We start from the raw sequence: 18,361 nt of genomic DNA, 5'->3' as shown, positions 1-18,361 counted from the left end.
TAAAAATCATTAATTTAATAAAAAGCATTTATTCAAGTCCTTAAATGAAAATATCACATTTGTTTAGGTTTTTAAATTTTTATTTTTGTAAGTATAGTTGATGAGGATCTGCTTCACAAAAAAAAGTTTCTACCCTGTTCTACAGTTATTAAAATTCTTTTTAAATGGAAAGAAGGCATGCTGTCTCATATGTAATAGAATGACATTAAAGTATAAAGTGAATCTAAGTATTTAACTCAGCCTTCCTTTGCTGCGCACATGTGCTTATTTTGATCAGGGTCAGAAAGAACAGGATGGAGCTTTACGTGACCAGTTTTCACCATGCTTCATAAAAAAAAGGCTCAAGTCAACTGCAAACAGTGAATACAAATGAAGCTGGAAGCATTTTACATTTCCTTTGGTGTAAAAATAGGCAAGGGTAATTTTCAACAAACTTTGGTGAACATTTTACTCGGAAGTACCGTTCTGTACACATTTTAATCTGATGGTATGGATTGTATCACCATTCAAGAAACATATATGCTGACAACTGAATACAGGTTCATATAATTTGACACACAATAGAGATGCTATATAAGGCATAGTAATCACTCTGTTACTGTTAACCTGGAATAAAATGAGTATTCTTAGTTGGTGGCTGATTGAACATTGCCATCTAGTGTACAATTGTAAAAACATTCATGATAGGGAAAACCCACACATTTTGCCCATACGTATGTGTATCGGGTTGTCCTTGTGGAGTGGTTTAATGCCTAGAGCATGTACCAGACAAGATAAAGACATATCTATAAAAGTGTTTCATACACACTCCTATATTAGCGCCAACCGGGTATAGTGATTAATGTCAGGGTTGGACCTAGAGACCTGTTAGCTGGCTTGATAAATCAGGGATAATTTTAAAATAAATAAATGAATAAATAAATTTCAAAGCCTCATTAAAAAAAAATCATAGATGGGGCAAACCAGTGCATAAGGTGGGATAAATGCACAGTCACCTTGCTACCAAACGTTAAGATGCTATGCAATTATTTATTTCCTTCCTGTATACACTGCCTTTGTGTGACTTTAAGGGACTTTAAGGGGCTTACCTTTTCCCCTCACCTCTAGTTTATCCTCGCAACAACAATGTGACGAAGGTTAGGCTGAGAATGGCCAAAGATGACTAAGCAAATTTCCATGGCAGAATAAGAATTTGAACCTGGATTGCACGAGTCCTAGCCTTACACTTAAACTACCACACCACACTAATTTCAGGAAATGGAAGGATATATATACGGAAGAAGAAGAAGAAGAAGAAGAAGAAGAAGAAGAAGAAGAAGAAGAAGAAGAAGAAGAAGAAGAAGAAGAAGAAGAAGAAGAAGAAGAAGAAGAAGAAGAATTGGATTTATATCGCCCCTTTTCTCTCCCATTTATTTATTTATTTATTTACTTACTTACTTACTTATTTATTATCATATTTATATACCGCCCCATCCCCTGAGGGCTCTGGGTGGTGAACAACAAAATAGTGTTACATAAACAGCAATAGCAATAAAAATTAATATAGTTAACATCATTAAAACATAAAATTACAGGGTTCCACATAAATCACTTGGCGTCCAGCATTAAAACTATCAATAAAACCCTTCCATAGGAGACTCAAATGGGGCTTACAAACTCCTTTCCCTTCCCCCCTCCCAACAAACACCCTGTGAGGTAGGTGGGGCTGAGAGAGCTCAGAACTGTAACTAGCCCAAGGTCACCCAGCTGTTGTGTGTTGGAGTATACAGGCCAATCTGAATCCCCCAGATAAGCCTCCACAGCTCAGGTGGCTGAGCGGAGAATCAAACCCAGTTCCTCCAGATTAGAGTACACCTGCTCTTAACCACTACATCACTGCTGCTCCTAGATTGACTTGAAAACTATCACTAAGCTTTCTCCCTTTTCTCTCCGCAGAGTTCAGTACTTACTTGCATGCATAAGCTTGGAGACTGGAAAAATAAACACAAACTCCTTCATGGAGACAGTATGAAGGCGGGCAGCCAACCATGTCATCTTGGTCAGTGGACTCCGCACTGGTTGCCACAGTACTTGGTATGACAGGCTCTGAAACACAGTATTAAACAAGATACAAACCAGCTTGGACAGTCCTGTTAAATAGCTTATTGTTGATTGCACTGACTGACACTGTGCAACCTACCTTGAATCTCAGCGTGAAATGTGGACTATAAACATAAAATAAATAAAATGGCAGCTGCCATTGAAAATGTGTAGAAACCTGCCATGTGGAAGCCCCATTGCTATTGTGCTGTATCTGCAGACAAACTAGCGATTGGCCATGCTGGCAGGGGCTTATGGGAATTGAAGCCCATGAACAACTGGAGCACCATAGGTTGCCCCCCCCTACTCTAGAGGAAACAGAGACTTCAGAAGATAAGTTGTACTGCATTACATCTCTGTTGAACTCCCTCCACTCCCCAAGCTCCATCCTTCATCCCCAAATTTCCAGGAATTTCCCAAGCTGGAATTCACAATCCTATCATGATATGTGCAGCTACACCTCCACATCAGTCCCATGTAGAGTGTGGGATAGTACTGCAATGTGCCCAAGGCATATATGGCTGAGTCAGCCCTTCCAAAGAATGGACTGCAGCTAGAAAGACAACCACTGGCAATATGTAGACTGTGAGACTTCTCTCATTTGTTTCTCAAAACAATAGTTTCAGAGGGCAGCCATATTGGTCTTCAGTAGAAGAGCTAGATTTGAGTCCAGACCAAGAACATATTCAGGATATATGTTTTTGAGAGTAAAAGCTTCCTTCATCAGGTACTTCTACTGAACTTGGATCTAGCTGCTTTTCAAGGGATCTCATTCAGTTTTTATGAGCTTTACCCTCTGTCAACTGCACACAGAAACTCTAACTCACAAGTAACACTAACAAGGGAAGTACAAGGGAGTTGTAATTGTAGGGAGTGATAGAAAGAAGGGGCGAGATCTAAAGTCCAGCTCCCATTTTGCAGTCCTTTACTTCTCCTGGTACAGGTGCTTAGATTGAAAAATAGGAATCTGCTAAAAAATGCTGGTATTTAGGACTATGACAATAATTGATGAGGCGGGGTAAGGGAGTATAGTAATAGTTTAACATCAGGCTTCATGTTCTGTCTGTGGGAATCAGCAAATCTGATTATGAACATGGCTTCAAATGCACTTGATTGCAAATGTCAGCACTCTGAATTTCATGACTGTTAAACTAATGTCAAATTATTTGATGAGTCTTATAGCTGACTCAATCCTTGCTTTCATTTGTATGCATGGTAATGATTTCCAATAAATCTTTATTGGGTCATTTATTCCTCTCTGCTCCCATTAGGACTGCCAAGGAAAAGGAGGAGAATGCATCCACTGGCAACTAGAGGTTTTGCATATTGATGTGCTGCTAGTAGTGCACATCATACAGAAGTGAAAGTGCCAAAAAGGAAGGGATAATGCATGTTAATTGCCTTTCAGAGCTTGTAAATTTAGCAGGACCAGGCAAAGCATTCTAGGTCAGTTTACATCCAAATTACTACTAGCTAAAGAAAATCAGTTGTACCACATCATTTTTAACAGGGCTGATTTGCAAGCATAATTCATTTTCTAATGACTCAATGACTCAAATGATGGTGTTGGTGTGATGTCTGAAGTCATCTAACCAATGTCCAAGAACTATAATACACTATCACTATAACTCTTGGCTTTGTAGCTACAACCAGAACTGGCCATTGGTCTTGCACAGGGGTCTGCAACCCGCGGCTCTGGAGCCGCATGCGGTTCTTTCGTCCTTGTACTGTGGCTCTCTCTGGCCTCCGCCCTCTGCTGAGGAGCCCACCGGCCATGTAGGCGGATAAGCTCTTCCTCGGGGCTTTGGTACCAAGTGGAGAAGGCAGGTGGCCGTGGCTCCCGCCCTACAATGGCAGGGGTCAGTCCCTCCCTCCCGAACCCCAGTGGCAATGGCGACGGCAGCTGATCTGCTCGGAGCTGTTCACTCCCCCTCCCCCAAGATCTGAACGGTGACTGACAGCTCAAGCCCCGCCTCCTATCCACCTTCCTTGCCCTCCATTGGTCCCTAACACACAAGGGTCCACCTGTTTTTTAGCCTCTCTATCAGAAACACTGATGTAATTCTCACAGCAGTTCTATGGAAACAGAGACATGGCGACGTTGAGCTTTCTGGGTAACAAATGTGTTCATTCGCCTTTTGCAAGGAACGGTGGAAGTGATGGCAGATATGTAGTTGCCGCTACTGAACCATCTGTTATAAAAGGGATCCCTTTTGCACCGCCTGTTTCGCTCATCTGTAGCACTTCATGGATTTCATAAGCAACACACTATAATTGGTATACAAAGTGTAAAGGTAAAAAAACCATTACCGTATATACAGTGTTATCTTAATTTTAAATGTCAAAAAGTATTTGCGGCTCCAAGTGTTTTCTTTTCCGTGGAAAACGGGTCCAAATGGCTCTTTGGGTGTTAAAGTTTGCCGACCCCTGGTCTTGCAGACACAAAATCAGTTTCTTTCTTTGTCTACAGTATTCTCAAAGATCATTTAAAAACAGACATTTAACTATAAGGCCACCAAGGACAGTAGAATAATTGGAGCATTGTTGCAGAATTCAAAACTTAAGGCTGCATCATTGCCTTTCTCAACTGGTAAAAGCAGTATCTCTTAATAGTATGCCTATAATGTCGAATCCCTCTTTGTTGCATGGTGAAATCATTCCAAATGTAAGATTTCAAGAACAAAACAGTAGGATCGTCCAATTCCCTGGCTCACCAGAACAATGAAGCCCATCTTCAGTATACCCCACAAGGCACCTGCAAATGTAGCTGCCTTCAGTATTGACACACCTTGACAGGCTTTGATTGCAGAGATCCAGGTTAAAAGCACACTCATCAATGTCTGCAAGAGAAACAATGTTGAAAACTGGGGTAAGGTCTGGGCAAGATATTTTGAGAGAACTAAAAGATGGGTGGGAGGAACCAGCATGAATAGAATCAGCGTGGTGTAGTGGTTAGCCCTAGACTAGGAACTGAGATTCTGACTCAAATCCTGTAGTCAGATATTGCAGTCAAATCTACGCTATTCTCTCTTAGCCTAGTCTACCTCACAAGTCATTGTGAAAACAGAGTGGGAATGAGAGAGCCATGTACAACATGCATTTAGATTGTCACTTTGCCTGTGACTGAGGAGGAATTGCGCCTTCACATGCCTGAAAATTAAGTTTAAAATATAACTGGAAGCTCTGAGCATGGCCTTTCTGATAGCTGACATTTACCATAGCACAATGTGTCTTCCTTGGTGAACCCTGTCCGACACAGACAAGTGGTGCCATCTTCATTTGAAATGCACTTAGCATTGACATCACAATGCAATGCTGTACAGTCATCCTGACCTGTGGCATGTAATAGAGAAATATTGCTCCAATTAAGCTCATAACACATATGCTCAGAATAATAGCTTTAGACTAATTAATTAGAATCAGCTTTTCAAAACATAATCCCTCTAGACATGGTGTCAACTTGCATACAATGTTCACTCACTCACTTTCTTGCAAAAGACAAACATGCCGTCAGATATATGCCTTCCCCTGAGGGATTTCTGAAAACTGTTCTCTACATTTGTTACAGAACTTTTCTTTTAACTATGCTTTTTGCTTTACAGTTCTTTAACATCCTTTCTAGTCCACTGATTGTATTTGTTCATTTGTTAATCTAGGTCCATTCTATAATAATAAATGTGCATGGTGAACTTGAGTCCAGTTTCCCACCACAGAAATAAGTGGCCACCACTGACACTTGCTTCTGATATACATTTTGAGAATCTTCAGATATGCAGTAGTAATTCAAAACAGTTGTCCAATGTAACCCGTCTAAAGCACTCCATTCATGGTCTTTTGGCATTCAAACCATGCAGTTTTCCTCATTTGGATGTTGGGATGATAAAACGGAAGATAGAATGATGTAAGACTATCCACTCAGAAAGGGCAGAGAATCAATTAACTAAATAAAATAAAATGCAGCAATTAGGGATGTGCTTGATTAACATCCAAATGCTATTTTGTTTCTCTCAATACTGCGTCGTTTCTCTCAATACTCTCAAAACATCCAAAGAACTATGGTTCTTTAGACTAGAGTACAGAGCTATGATGAGAATAATATGAGACTGTTGCCTTCCATTGTATGCTTTTCCATATGAGTTGTTTACAACCTATCTTACCACCAAATGCTATTTTGTTTCTCTCAATACTGTGTTTTTTCCCTTCTGTTTGGTTCTGGAAATGCTTTCCCCTCCTTTTTTTCCTCCACTGTTTTCCTGAGCACTTTAATTCTGACTTTTTTCCCAATCCGAATGGACTGTCTAAACAGGTCATATTGATGTTATGAGCAAGTAACCAGATTGGCTTTGGCAGTGGTGGGAAATGAAGGAGCTAACAACGTTTAATTTGAAAATCAGGTTTTAGAATCAATGTGTGGGTTCCAAACAAAGGCAAAATTTCATTGATGGGGGAAGGATTTGAAAATGTATTCTGTTCTCCATCTCTATAATCTGAGAAAGAGCAGTAGATAGTCTACCCCTGCAACAGAGTTATTTTGCTGTAGAAACAGCACCACTGGACACAACATAATTACCACCAGCTGCAAACTCTGCCTGGACTCTGTTTTGGAATCTGTCAGCTACCCCTGTCACTGGAAACAGGAGACTGCTATCTTACCATATACCAAAATTTCTGCAGTCAGGGTCTGTAGATTCTTTCCATTTCTGTCTCCATACACATTGTTCCTTAAAAGATGCTGGTATGGAACATCCAGTGCTGATGTCTTGTTCACTGACAGCCTCTTCTCAGCCATGAAGATATGGCCTGAAACAATAAGGAATGCATGTGTGAAAACTGACTGCTGAACTCTAGGATTTCGAAACTGGAATCAAAATTTAGTCCTAGAAAGCCACCGAAAGAAAAGCACAGTTAAAAATACAAGCAATGCCTAATGGCCATGGGGACTTGCATATCTCAAATTTACCTGAAGTGGAATCCCTGTAACACTCATAGCATTTGCAATGTTTAATTCAATGACTGTATGTACAGCCACCAGGTGCCTGCCTCACCAAATCTGATGCAACCAGTTTTTCCTGCTTTACCATGCACCATGTACTGCTTAGCGAATAATTCTGTTTTTGAGATGTTCCAATAAGACTACCTAACAGATTAGCAAAGACAGATATGAGAAGAAAGCAGCTGCATGACTTTTGACACATACCTGGTTTTGCTAAGGGATGGATGATCACCAGTGAAGTTGGCCTCAGAATGTTGCCTCCGAGGCGTACCTTATTTTGTCCAGTCTTCTTGTTCATTCTCATTAATGAATGCTTAGCCCAGTCAGAGAACCAAATGTCATCCTTAAATACTGTTATATCAAATGGGTGTCCTAAAAACATACATATATTCTCTATAACCCATTTACACATATATATTGTGAAAAACATTATGAAAACAGGCTTAGTATGCACATAATGACCTATTCCTAATATTTCATACACAAGTATAATACTGTTACCCAAAATGCTGGGGTCTACCCTTTTTAGTGTGGGGGAATTAGCGAAGGGCAGACCATGATTAATGAAAGGTTGGGCAAACCCGGAATCTTGGTTGTTACAGTTTACTGAGAGTTGCTTCTGGAAGAAATCCACAGGAGAACTTTGCAAAAGTTTAACAAGTTTTATTAAGGAAAATAATAAAAATACAAGCACATGATAACCAAAGCAGCAGAACACACACACAATCCTAGGATAGAGTTGAGTAGATAGTGAAGGAATTTGGGGATTAAAGGGGCAATGTTACCTGTTCCTGAAGAACAAATTCAGAAAAGCAGAGTTTCAGTGCCTGCACTGAGCTTCAAGAAGGTGGGGGAGAAAGCAAATGGCACACAGTGTAACTGGACCAAAAGATACCTCAGAAGTACTGGGCCCTGAGTATTGGGCAAGGGGATAATTATAGAGAGATTCAGGCCCTCAGGGGTATGCAGAGTGACTCTTAATCTCCCAGGACAAAGGAAAGCCTTGTCTTTCCAGGGAAAAACAAGAAAAATACCTAAACTTAAGTGTTGGGTAATTAATCAAATGATTTGAGAGCTTGGCATAAGTGGCTAAGCCTAGGAGTTCCCAAAGGTGGGAAGGAGCTGATTCAGCTACAGCTGTGAAACAATGGCAATGCATATAATGTGGTTGTTAGAGAGAAGTTAGAGGATGAAACTAAGATTAGCATTGTACTGGCAGAAATCCCTTGGAGCAAACACATTAGCATGTTATTTGTCTTAAGCAGATTTAGCATGGGCCAAAAACAGCGATGTGAAAACAGTGTGAAAACAATGTAAAATGATTTAAAACAGTGTAAAAGGGTTTACGCTGTTTTCACACCATTTTCACGCCACTGTTTTTGGCCCATGCGGAATCTGCCTTAGTGAGGCAGGTAGACCAAGACTGGAAGCGAAAATGGGCTTCCACAGCAGACTTTCTTTCTTTCTTTCTTTCTTTCTTTCTTTCTTTCTTTCTTTCTTTCTTTCTTTCTTTCTTTCTTTCTTTCTTTCTTTCTTTCTTTCTTTCTTTAACTAACTAACTAACTAACTAACTAACTAACTAACTAACTAACTAACTAACTAACTTATAGGCCACCTCATCCCTGAAGGGCAAAGGCAAGTCCAGACAGATTTTCTGTCCTTGTGAGTAACTAGCCAATGCAGAGAACGGGCACCCCCTCTTGGCACTGCACTGCTAGGCATCCCCAAGTGTTTGCAGGATGGATAGAGACACAGTTGTCTTAGAGTCTCCCTGCCCACCATGGGTCAGCCTGGTAGCAATACAATGGGTTGAATACAACCAGCTTTCCTTTGAAAAAGGGAATAGAATTCCCTTTGACCATCAAAAAATCTATGCTGGGGATCATGAGACCTTCATGGACAAAAGGTAGGTAGGATGGGAACACGTAATAAGGAGTGGAATTGAACATTATTGAATGAAAAGGATGGTTACATCCAATCCATTATCACAGAATTGGTATAAACTTGTTCTTTACCCAGTCCAGCCTCTAGCCTTGAGACAGGACATCCAACTGCTCAGTCTTTCCCAAGACATACTTATTCAATGTTAAAATGATTCCAAGGAAAAAGATGCCACAAATTTCCTGCACAGCTTGTTCTAGTTATTGTTTAGCTTAAACAGGCTTCTTCACAGCTCAAAACTGCTGCTACTTGTACTACCCACAGTACTCAAGAGGACAGTTCATCTCACTCATTTGAAAAAGCTTTTAAATATTTAAAGACTCTATCAGTACACTGACATTATTTTATCAAACCTGAATTTAATCCTAGGATCCGCTCTTTCGACTATTGAATACTTTTGAGGATCTGTCGTAACTTTCTTGGATTTGTCTTCATTACTTTAGATCTGTCATTCCAAAAATGATCCCATCACTCCAAATGAGGCAGGCTGCCTTTTCTGGTAGTTTATTTATGTTAATATGAACTATGATTTCTGCAACACTTCAGTGAATTTCGTTTCCTTCTGCTTTGTAACACGGAGGTTACCTGGACTTGCCTATATCGCAGAACATATGTGATATGTACAGATTGAGCCTTAGGGATAATTTGTTTTGATGGATGACATCCATGATCACATTCTTTGGTGTTCTTAAGAGATTTATTCACTTGTCCTAAAACTAAGCAGTAGCCTACTAACTACATAAAGACTACCAAAATATTTCCCAATATAACTTTTTTTTTTTGCGTTAAGAGCTCACTTTTCCAGATGCAAGAGCTCTTAGTCATGAAACTTTGTCCTGGAATAAAGTGTGTTAGTCTTTAAGGAGTTACTGATTTCTTGTTCAATTTTCCTACACTAATACTACTGCTGATAATTTGTAATTGTCAACAGTGGCATTAGTGTTCTTGTTATAAGGACAAATTCCAAGATGATATTGATGATTTCCCCGTCTGAGCCTGAGATTCTGCAGTTGTGCAATATTTTAGTTCCAACTCTGGTAACTGGTGCTGAAGTATCCTTTTCATGATGCATAGATTATCTGTAGCAAGAGTAACGCTAGAGGGCAGCTGTTGTGCAGTTCGACAGTTTGCTCACATACATAGACCCGTAGCTGAAGTAAAATACCTTGTTTTAACTGAACTTTTAATCTCTTCTTTAGAGTGAGTCTGCTCCTCTTTCTGCACACAAAGGACGAGCATCAGGGAGAAGAAGCAACATGTCAGTACTGCTTCACAGTGCTCCAGGCCCATTATTTGACTAATTGGGCAGAATATGGATGGGGAAATGTAACTAAATGTGTCTTCTATTGTAAGCAATGAAGTATAGGCCACGTCCACATATAATTATGCACCTTAATGCAGGTCTTGTTCATTCACACCACCTTCTGTACATTGGAATGCACACAATGTTTGTTTCATCAATGTTTGTTTATACAGCCCTCAACTAAATCTATATTAGGACGAAAGTCCTTTGCACAGTACTGGCAGACAGTGATCTTTTCTGCACAGCACAAATAAAACATCTTGTAGATAGGGGGGAAAGCATTTTGGAGAGGAATTTCAAACAGTTTTTTTCACAAAACATTCTCAGGATGTTTTATTTCAGCTCAACCTGGGTTTGGAAAATGTTAAATTAGCGACCTTCCTCCCCTCCCCCAAGATGGGTTGAAGACATCTCATGCTTGCCCTGTGAGAACAAACAGGCATGAAACAGTTTAATTTTCCAGCCCAGTAAAACTCTCACTTTCATTTTCGCTGGGGCCCACCCTTTTCTGCCACTTTCTGCCATTCGTTGTGCTCACCATTTGCTAAACTTGCCCTGGGATGTTTGCTCTGCGTGAATTACCCCAGACTTCTTTTCAGTAAATAAACTACATTAATCAACTCAGCTGTTCCTGCCAATTCTGGCAATATGTAGTTTCCCTGGTATTTTTATTTTTGATGACCTTTCCTCAAAGACACAAACACATGATATGAGAATCACTATCAACCCCAGTGGCTCACCTACATCATTCCGTGTGAGTATTTGCCGTTTAGATCCATCCAAGTTTGCAGTTTCAATAACAGACTGTTTTGCATCACACCAGTACAATTTGTCAGCTAGGTAGTCAATTGTGATTCCACTGGGCCAAATTAAACCTGAATCAGCTATAATGAGACGACTGGTGCCATCCAAGGAAGAACTTTCAATCTGAGGACGGAGCCCACTTTCTGTCCAAAAGAGTCTCCTGGTAGTGAAGAAAAACAAACATAACCATTGCATAAGTTTTCTTCCCATGCAATGAAAAGTAGAATACATAAAACATTACAGGGCTTTGGCCCCTTCCACACAGCAAATGTATAACCGGGGTGCAGTTGGGATAAAGTAACCCATTTTCCTGTATTTGCATTCACGTGCATCTATGCAGGCAGCGACTGGAGCCTGCAGAAACAATCTGGGTTGCTGTCACACCTTTGCACGAAGACATATCTTTTTTTAATTACTTCCCATACATGCATAGCTACACAGGTGTGCACAAATGACCCCCACAGCCATGCTGATGTCCCCAATATGACCAGCTGCACCTGCGTAGCTACACAAATACAAGCCACACAAAAAAAATTCAAAGGAAAAAGGAGGCAAATAAAGTGCTTCCTGCCTGGCCATTTGCTCACAAGCGGCTGCAACCCGGTATTTTTTTTAAAAGATCGTTTCTTTAGCGATTTAAAAAACCGGTTTGGGGGAAATAACATGGAGCAGACTAGTTTTTGGGGTGGGATCTGCGTGAAGGCCCCCCCCCCGGTTATTTAGTGTCCTACACCCGTGTTTATTGGCCCGTGTGGAAGAGGTCTCAGTTGGGAGAGTGAGAAATACATACTGTTGGAAGATCAATGTTTTGCATCTGATAAAATCAATCCATAATCACAGCACAATTTTTTAAAAATTCTGGATTTTTGTTAATAAATGTTAATGTTTTATGCATTTATTTCGTTTTATTTTGTAAGCTGTCTCGGGCAGCTTTCCTGGAGATGCAGCATTAAAATATTATCAATAAATGAATATCTAACACTATTTTTTCCTAACAAAACAGAAGTGTTACTCTGCAAAATTTATACCACTTACTGCTATTTTCAAACTATGCTTGGCGACTTACTCAGCAAATGGATGAACAGCAATCCCTTGAGGCTGAAACACACCCTCTTGAATTATTATTTTCCTCTGCATTCCATTTAGATCACTCATTTCAATGTGGGACCTCCTGCAATGCAGAAAGATCAGTTAGCACACGTATTCCTTTTGGTCAAAATGCATTGCCTTTTAGGCAATGATAGCAACTAGGTCCAATTTAACTGCTCCCCTGCTGCTGGTTTCTGCTTTACCCTGTTCCCAGTATTAGCTCCACCTTTATCTTTCCTTCCTAGACTTGACTTGTATCTCTAAAGGGTCCCCAACCTTTTCGAGTCTGTGGCATGCTTAAAATTTTGAGAGGGAGTACTGGGCATCAAAAGAGCTGCCACAGGAGGGTGGTGAAACTGAATGGAATATGCTCCTTCTCACACCTCTTGGGTGATTTCCTCACTGGCGATTAATCCTGGGAGAGTCACCCAAAATATACAGGTTTCCTCGGGATCTCCTCACAGCCAAACTGCGGAACACAGATCAGTCCCATTTCTGGCACTCCTCCCCACCCCTTATCACGGGATTTTCCTGGACCTGCTTGTATATGCACCTTTTTGAAAAAAAAACATTCCAATGGGAGCTAATAGGAGATGGGAGCACACATTTGAGAGTCCATAACTTTGGTCCCCATGAACAAACTTCACCAAACCTGGGTGGTATCATCAGGAGAGTCTCTTACTGATACCACCCAGATTTTGTGAAGTTTGGCCAAGGGGGTCCAAAGCTATGGGCTCCCAAAGGGGGTGCCCCCATCCCCCATTGTTTCCAATGGGAGCTAATAGGAGATGGGGCTACACATTTGAGGGCCCATAACCTTGGCTCCCATGAACCAAACTTCACCAAACCTGGGTGGTATCATCAGGAGGATCTCCTAAAGATGCTCTGAAATGTTGGTGCTGCTAGCTTAATATTTGCACCCCTGACAGCAGTCCCCACCCCCAAGGGGCAGGGCTAGATGTCTTCACTAGAAACATGCTGCAGTGAGAATGTTGGAACCGGTATGAAAAGGTGCCAATTCTTTTGAAACTTGGTTGCATCAAGATTAAATTTTCAGTGGGAATTCAGCCCTGGAAAGGAATAAAACTTGGCGTGGTTGTCAGCCACTGTACCCATTTCAGACAACAAACCTAAATTTATCGAGGATATATTTGAGGGCTGGGCGCAGGTTCACAGTGCTAGCTAGGAACCAGCTCTATCTGCATGCATTCAGTACCCTTCGGAAATAGATCTATGTACAAAGTGCAGAAAACTTCAATCATGATCAAAACTTTGCTTTGTAGAGTTTCTGTTCATATGTGCAAAGCCTACATCCATGCATACTTATTTCTTTAATAATAAATAAAATAATAAGAGGAAATCAATATTTCTTTAATCAAAGTTTATTCTGCTGTTCCTCCAAGGAATTCAGGTTAGTTCAAGAGGGGAGAGCATGACTGGTTAAGAGTTACCCAAAAAGGCACAGAGGAGGTTTGAACCTGGATCGCCCAGACCCAGACTATAGAGGTGAGCTGCTCTGAAGAAAATGGCTGTTTTGCAGGATAATTTGTATAGAATTATACTCCACTATGGTCCCACCCCTATATAAACGCCATCTTTCCCAGGCTATACACCTAAATATCCAAGAACATTCTGATCCAAAGTTGGCAAACCTGCACTAGGAAGAAGTGGAAATGAAAGTCAAAGATTTTGGGGCGGGGGGGAGGGAGGAAGGGATATAAGTAGTTGGACTCCTGCTTCTATTAAAGGGTGTTGTGAAGAACAGGAACCTGACACTGGCATAAAAGAAAGACACTGCTCCCCACAAAGTGGATGTCCCTCAAAGAGTTTTGGGTTCAAACTTGCATGTCAAGTCAGGACAGGAGGGTGGTTGGCTGCTGAACTTATCCCCTGGCCTGAAAGGGCGCCAGGAAGGGTTTTTGTCTCCAGGCGCCGTTTGGCTCCGGTAAGCCTCTGAATTACACAATCATTTAAGAGTTCTCGCCAGAAAAGATCCCAGTTACCCCCTCTTGCTTTCCATCTTTAGTTAATTTCCCCAGTTCAGGGTAAGAGTTGGGGGGAGAGCAGAGCCAGCACCACGGAACAGAAAAACCAGAATGGTGATAATGGAGAAAATAATTTCCTTCCCCCTATCATAGCTAAGAGTTTTTGATTTGGGTCTTGGGAGGGGTAAGAATGTGAGCTCAGAAAGATCTTCAGTTCTGTGAGTGTGGTTTCTGAGACAATTTAACTCCTGTGAACTCTCCACATTTCGCCTCTTATAATTATCATCTGCCAGTAACATGTTCTACCAGCTTGCTTCTGGAAGAAAAAAATATTGGTACTTCTATTTTTCCGATTTAACGCTAATTGTTTTCCTTCTATTTTAAGGCTACTCCAGAAGACTGAGGAGAAGAAGTATAATACATAGACAAAACACAGCAACAGCTGTATTATTTTAACCCTTGTTTTCCCAAAAAGAAGCAGGTTCACAGGTCAGTCTTGCTTCCATATGAAATATCACTAAGCTCACAGTCGCTCTGACCCTGATATTTGGCAACTGACTTCCTGACTGGTGAATTCTGATTATGATGTGGCATAAGCATACAAAACATGCTAGTATTTTAGAACAACAGTTCAACTGCTTCTGCCTTGCAGGTTGTTGATTTCTCAAAATGTCTTAGGCCAGCATTAGGCAGCCTGTCATATCTGCAGCAGACGCATACCCCTTGTCAGTCCAATACAATTTACGGTTAATCCAGTCCACAGCAAGCCCCTCGGGTCTCTCTGTTGCATCATGGACAACTTTTTCACAGTCTGAGCCATCAAGATTAATTCGTTCTATCCGCTTCAACGTTGTGTGGGCAAAATAAATCTATGGTGAAGAAACAGAAGCTGTGTGGGGATTACTGCACCTCTTATTTTGGGAGTACGATGTTCTTATCCTTTCTCTCTAGCAATGAAATTTCTTTCTGAGAAATGTAATGGAGTTATTTACAAAATTGCAGTCTATGATTATAGATCAAATAAGCAGGCACTAATTTTTCAAGGAGACTGATTTCTTGAGCAAGTTAATCTTAGCAAGTAAATCCTACTGCCCCGTATACCATCTTTCCAGTATCCTGCCTTTCCCTTCCAGCCAGCTAGTTTATCATATGAAATACAGGTTGTAAAGTAAAAAAAGGATGAAAACAGGCCACATTAACATATTTTGGTACTGGATCTTGGTTTTATTTTTGAATGTGATTAGTAAGAAATATAAACAAGCATTTTTGACTGAAAATTTGAATGCAAAACTCCCAGTTTATAGTTCAACGCACAAACTGCTCCACTGGTTGCGAATTACTGTTCTTGGATTAATACTGAACAGAAAGTCTTTCATAAATGGTGTGTGAACAATGTATTGTCGAAGGCTTTAACGGCCAGATTCAACTGGTTGTTGTGGGTTTTCCAAGCTGTGTAGTCATGGTCTGGCAGATCTTGTTCCGAACGTTTTGCCTGCATCTTCAGAGATGTATCATGGAGGGAAGCAGAGCCAGCACCAAGGAATGGAAAAACCAGAATGGTGATAACTCCTTTTAACTGGGAGTTTTGCATTCAAATCCCTACTCAGCTATGCAGTCATTAATGTGAGAATAAAATGTAGCAGACAGGACCATATATGCTGCTCAGAAAAAGAACAGAAATGTGACAGAATCTCCCAAATTTTATTGTCAATCTTCCCTTTCAAATTAAAAATATTGTCATTTTGGATCTGTAGGGCCAGGATTTGGTCATGGTCAATGATGAGTTATCACTTGGTCTTCCCATCCTTCCTGTAAGCCAAAATCTAGGGGCATCCATTCCAAAAACTGATACAAATCTGCAATCCAGATCTCTCCACCCACCCCCCCCCCCCAGAAATCTGATAAGTTTAATAAAGATTCTCTACATCTTCTAAACAAATCTGGTACGATATAAGGCTGACAGAGATACCATGTTAGTGTCTACAGGATAAAAAAGTTCATTTCATCACAGATGGAGCTTTTCCATTCTACAAAGAACAAACAGTTTATACTGAGGACATTTGATTAAAAAGACAGTATGTTGTTCGTATTATGGAGAACCACAAAATGCAAAGAAGCAAAAGCCGCGTGTCCTTGCAACACTTTAAAATCCTCTCTTTTAATGCCTTACCTTATTTTCAACTGGGTCATAGTCTAGAGCTAAGACTTCTCCCATCTGCCAACCAAGTAAACTTGAGTAGTCAGTTCCATCAAAATTAATGCACCGAATGTCTCGGCTGCTTGCAAACAATAGAAATGGCTTGGGTCCTGTTAGCAAGACATATAAAGTTAATTCTTCCAGTTCCCATATGTTCTGTAGTATAGAAACTACACACAGGAAAAGGCAGTTTTCAGTCTGTGGATCTCCCCTTTTCTGTACTCTTCAGCTGTTTAATAAACATCAATCAGAATAACTAAATTAATTTCAAAAAGTTCTATTCAGTGAAGATAAAGGAAACAGTTAATTGTCTATCAATTAGACAAGTTGTAGTTAAACCACATGCCTGAAATATAGCTGAAATTTACAGAGAATATATTATTTATATAATGTTACTTTTTCCTCAACAGACACCAAAATAGTTTACAGTATTCTCCATTTACTCCTCACAATGTCTACCCTGTGAAGAGGATTCGGCCAAGAGGGTAACTGGCCCAAAGCAACCCATGACAACATGGGGATTTGCACTTGTACCTCCTAGATCCTAGTCTGGCAGAATCTATGGCCCCTTCCGCACACGCAGAATAATGCACTTTCAAACCACTTTCACAATTGTTTGCAAGTGGATTTTGCTATTCTGCACAGCTTCAAAAAGCACTGAAAGTAGTTTGAAAGTGCATTATTCTGCATGTGCGGAAGGAGCCTAAGACTTATTCAGGTTCTTTTATAACCTATTTGAATTCAGCCCTTTCTCTGTAATATTGTATCTGCCGAACATGCACCTCACTGATGCGACAAAAGAAGCCTGATGTTCAAGGAGGTTGCCAAAGGGCAAAGACTGCTGCATCCTAGTGATCTATGCTTACAAGTCTTTGAATACAGAGGTTTAATTTAATTAACGTGACTAATAGACTTTGACAAGCAGACTCACAAAGACTTGGGGAACAATCTCATTTTTCCCCTCTATCTCCCCCCTCCCATACACACACACACACACACACACACTATTTCCCTTGTCCTAGCAACCTCTCATATCCGCACAACTCCCTGCTTACTTCTCTTCATCCCACCTGCCCACCAGGTAACCCATCTTTCAGCAGTCCAAGTCCAGTTACATGGTGTTCTCTGCCCAGTCAAGCCCAGTAGAACAGAAGGGGACCTGCAGGGAATTACAGGAGCACCTTATTTTCCCCTCTCTCTCTTTTTCCTTTTTCTTTCCCTGAAAACCACCATAGTCTCTCCTCTTTTCCTATCTCCTTCTGTCCTTCCTATCCACCACCCAACTTACTTTTATCTGCCCCCTTGTCTCTCCCTCCTTCCTTACCCAAGCAGACTCTACCTGGAAAACTCTATCTACATTTCACAATGTTGGTTGGGCTATGCTGAATAATGTGGTGCCCTGAAAGGACTGGGGGGAGGGACCTCACTTTCCCCATAATGTTTTAATCTATCCCACTTCCTGGCAGCCCACATATTCTCATCTTTCCATGCTTCCTTAGCCATCAAACAATCTACCTTTTATCTGTTCCTCATCTACAGTGATACTTATTATTTATGTACTTCATTTATACCTGCCCTTTCCATAACTGCCATTTTAACAGGGTAGGTGTATAAAAGACGCTATAACATATACTACACCTTGGCGGTCAAAAACTCAATACTTGAGTCATAAACAAATGATTTACAATTGTGACAATTAATTTATAATTGTGACAGCCCCAATCTTCACTTCTTCTAATGATCAGTTCAGGGATATTTAAATCCAACAGGTGAAGTAACAAGAAACTTAAATAGAGGCTTTTTAGAGGCTATAAAACCTCCGGATATGGTCTTATTTCATATTCTTTGTCAAGCCAACTAGATTAAAGACCTAAAGCTGTTCTCTTGTGTCAGCAGGTTCTATTCAGAGAGCCATAACTGGACAGAAAGGTGGGACATAAATGAAAAAAAGTTAATAAATAAAAAATAAG

General features: G+C 40.6%; 1 protein-coding gene across 3 annotated transcripts in view; it reads right to left on the bottom strand.

The window, feature by feature from the left end:
• The window catches only part of EGF (epidermal growth factor), a 62,885-nt gene that overhangs the window by 10,169 nt on the left and 34,355 nt on the right, over positions 1 to 18,361 (bottom strand). For 2 of the 3 annotated variants that reach the window (XM_048508837.1, XM_048508838.1), the window contains exons 9-17: positions 16,365 to 16,501; positions 14,915 to 15,063; positions 12,187 to 12,291; positions 11,057 to 11,280; positions 7,277 to 7,444; positions 6,733 to 6,879; positions 5,296 to 5,412; positions 4,794 to 4,919; positions 1,950 to 2,085 (exon numbers count right to left, since the gene is read on the bottom strand). In XM_048508837.1, coding sequence (XP_048364794.1) covers positions 1,950 to 2,085; positions 4,794 to 4,919; positions 5,296 to 5,412; positions 6,733 to 6,879; positions 7,277 to 7,444; positions 11,057 to 11,280; positions 12,187 to 12,291; positions 14,915 to 15,063; positions 16,365 to 16,501 — 1,309 coding nt within the window. The remainder of the gene's footprint in view (positions 1 to 1,949; positions 2,086 to 4,793; positions 4,920 to 5,295; positions 5,413 to 6,732; positions 6,880 to 7,276; positions 7,445 to 11,056; positions 11,281 to 12,186; positions 12,292 to 14,914; positions 15,064 to 16,364; positions 16,502 to 18,361) is intronic. The other variant, XM_048508839.1, reaches the window with a different exon arrangement.

The sequence above is a fragment of the Sphaerodactylus townsendi genome, linkage group LG10, assembly GCF_021028975.2.
Source record: "Sphaerodactylus townsendi isolate TG3544 linkage group LG10, MPM_Stown_v2.3, whole genome shotgun sequence".
Taxonomy (NCBI): Eukaryota; Metazoa; Chordata; class Lepidosauria; order Squamata; family Sphaerodactylidae; genus Sphaerodactylus; species Sphaerodactylus townsendi.
Note: the sequence above shows the minus strand (reverse complement) of the source record. Positions and strands in the feature narration are given on the sequence as shown.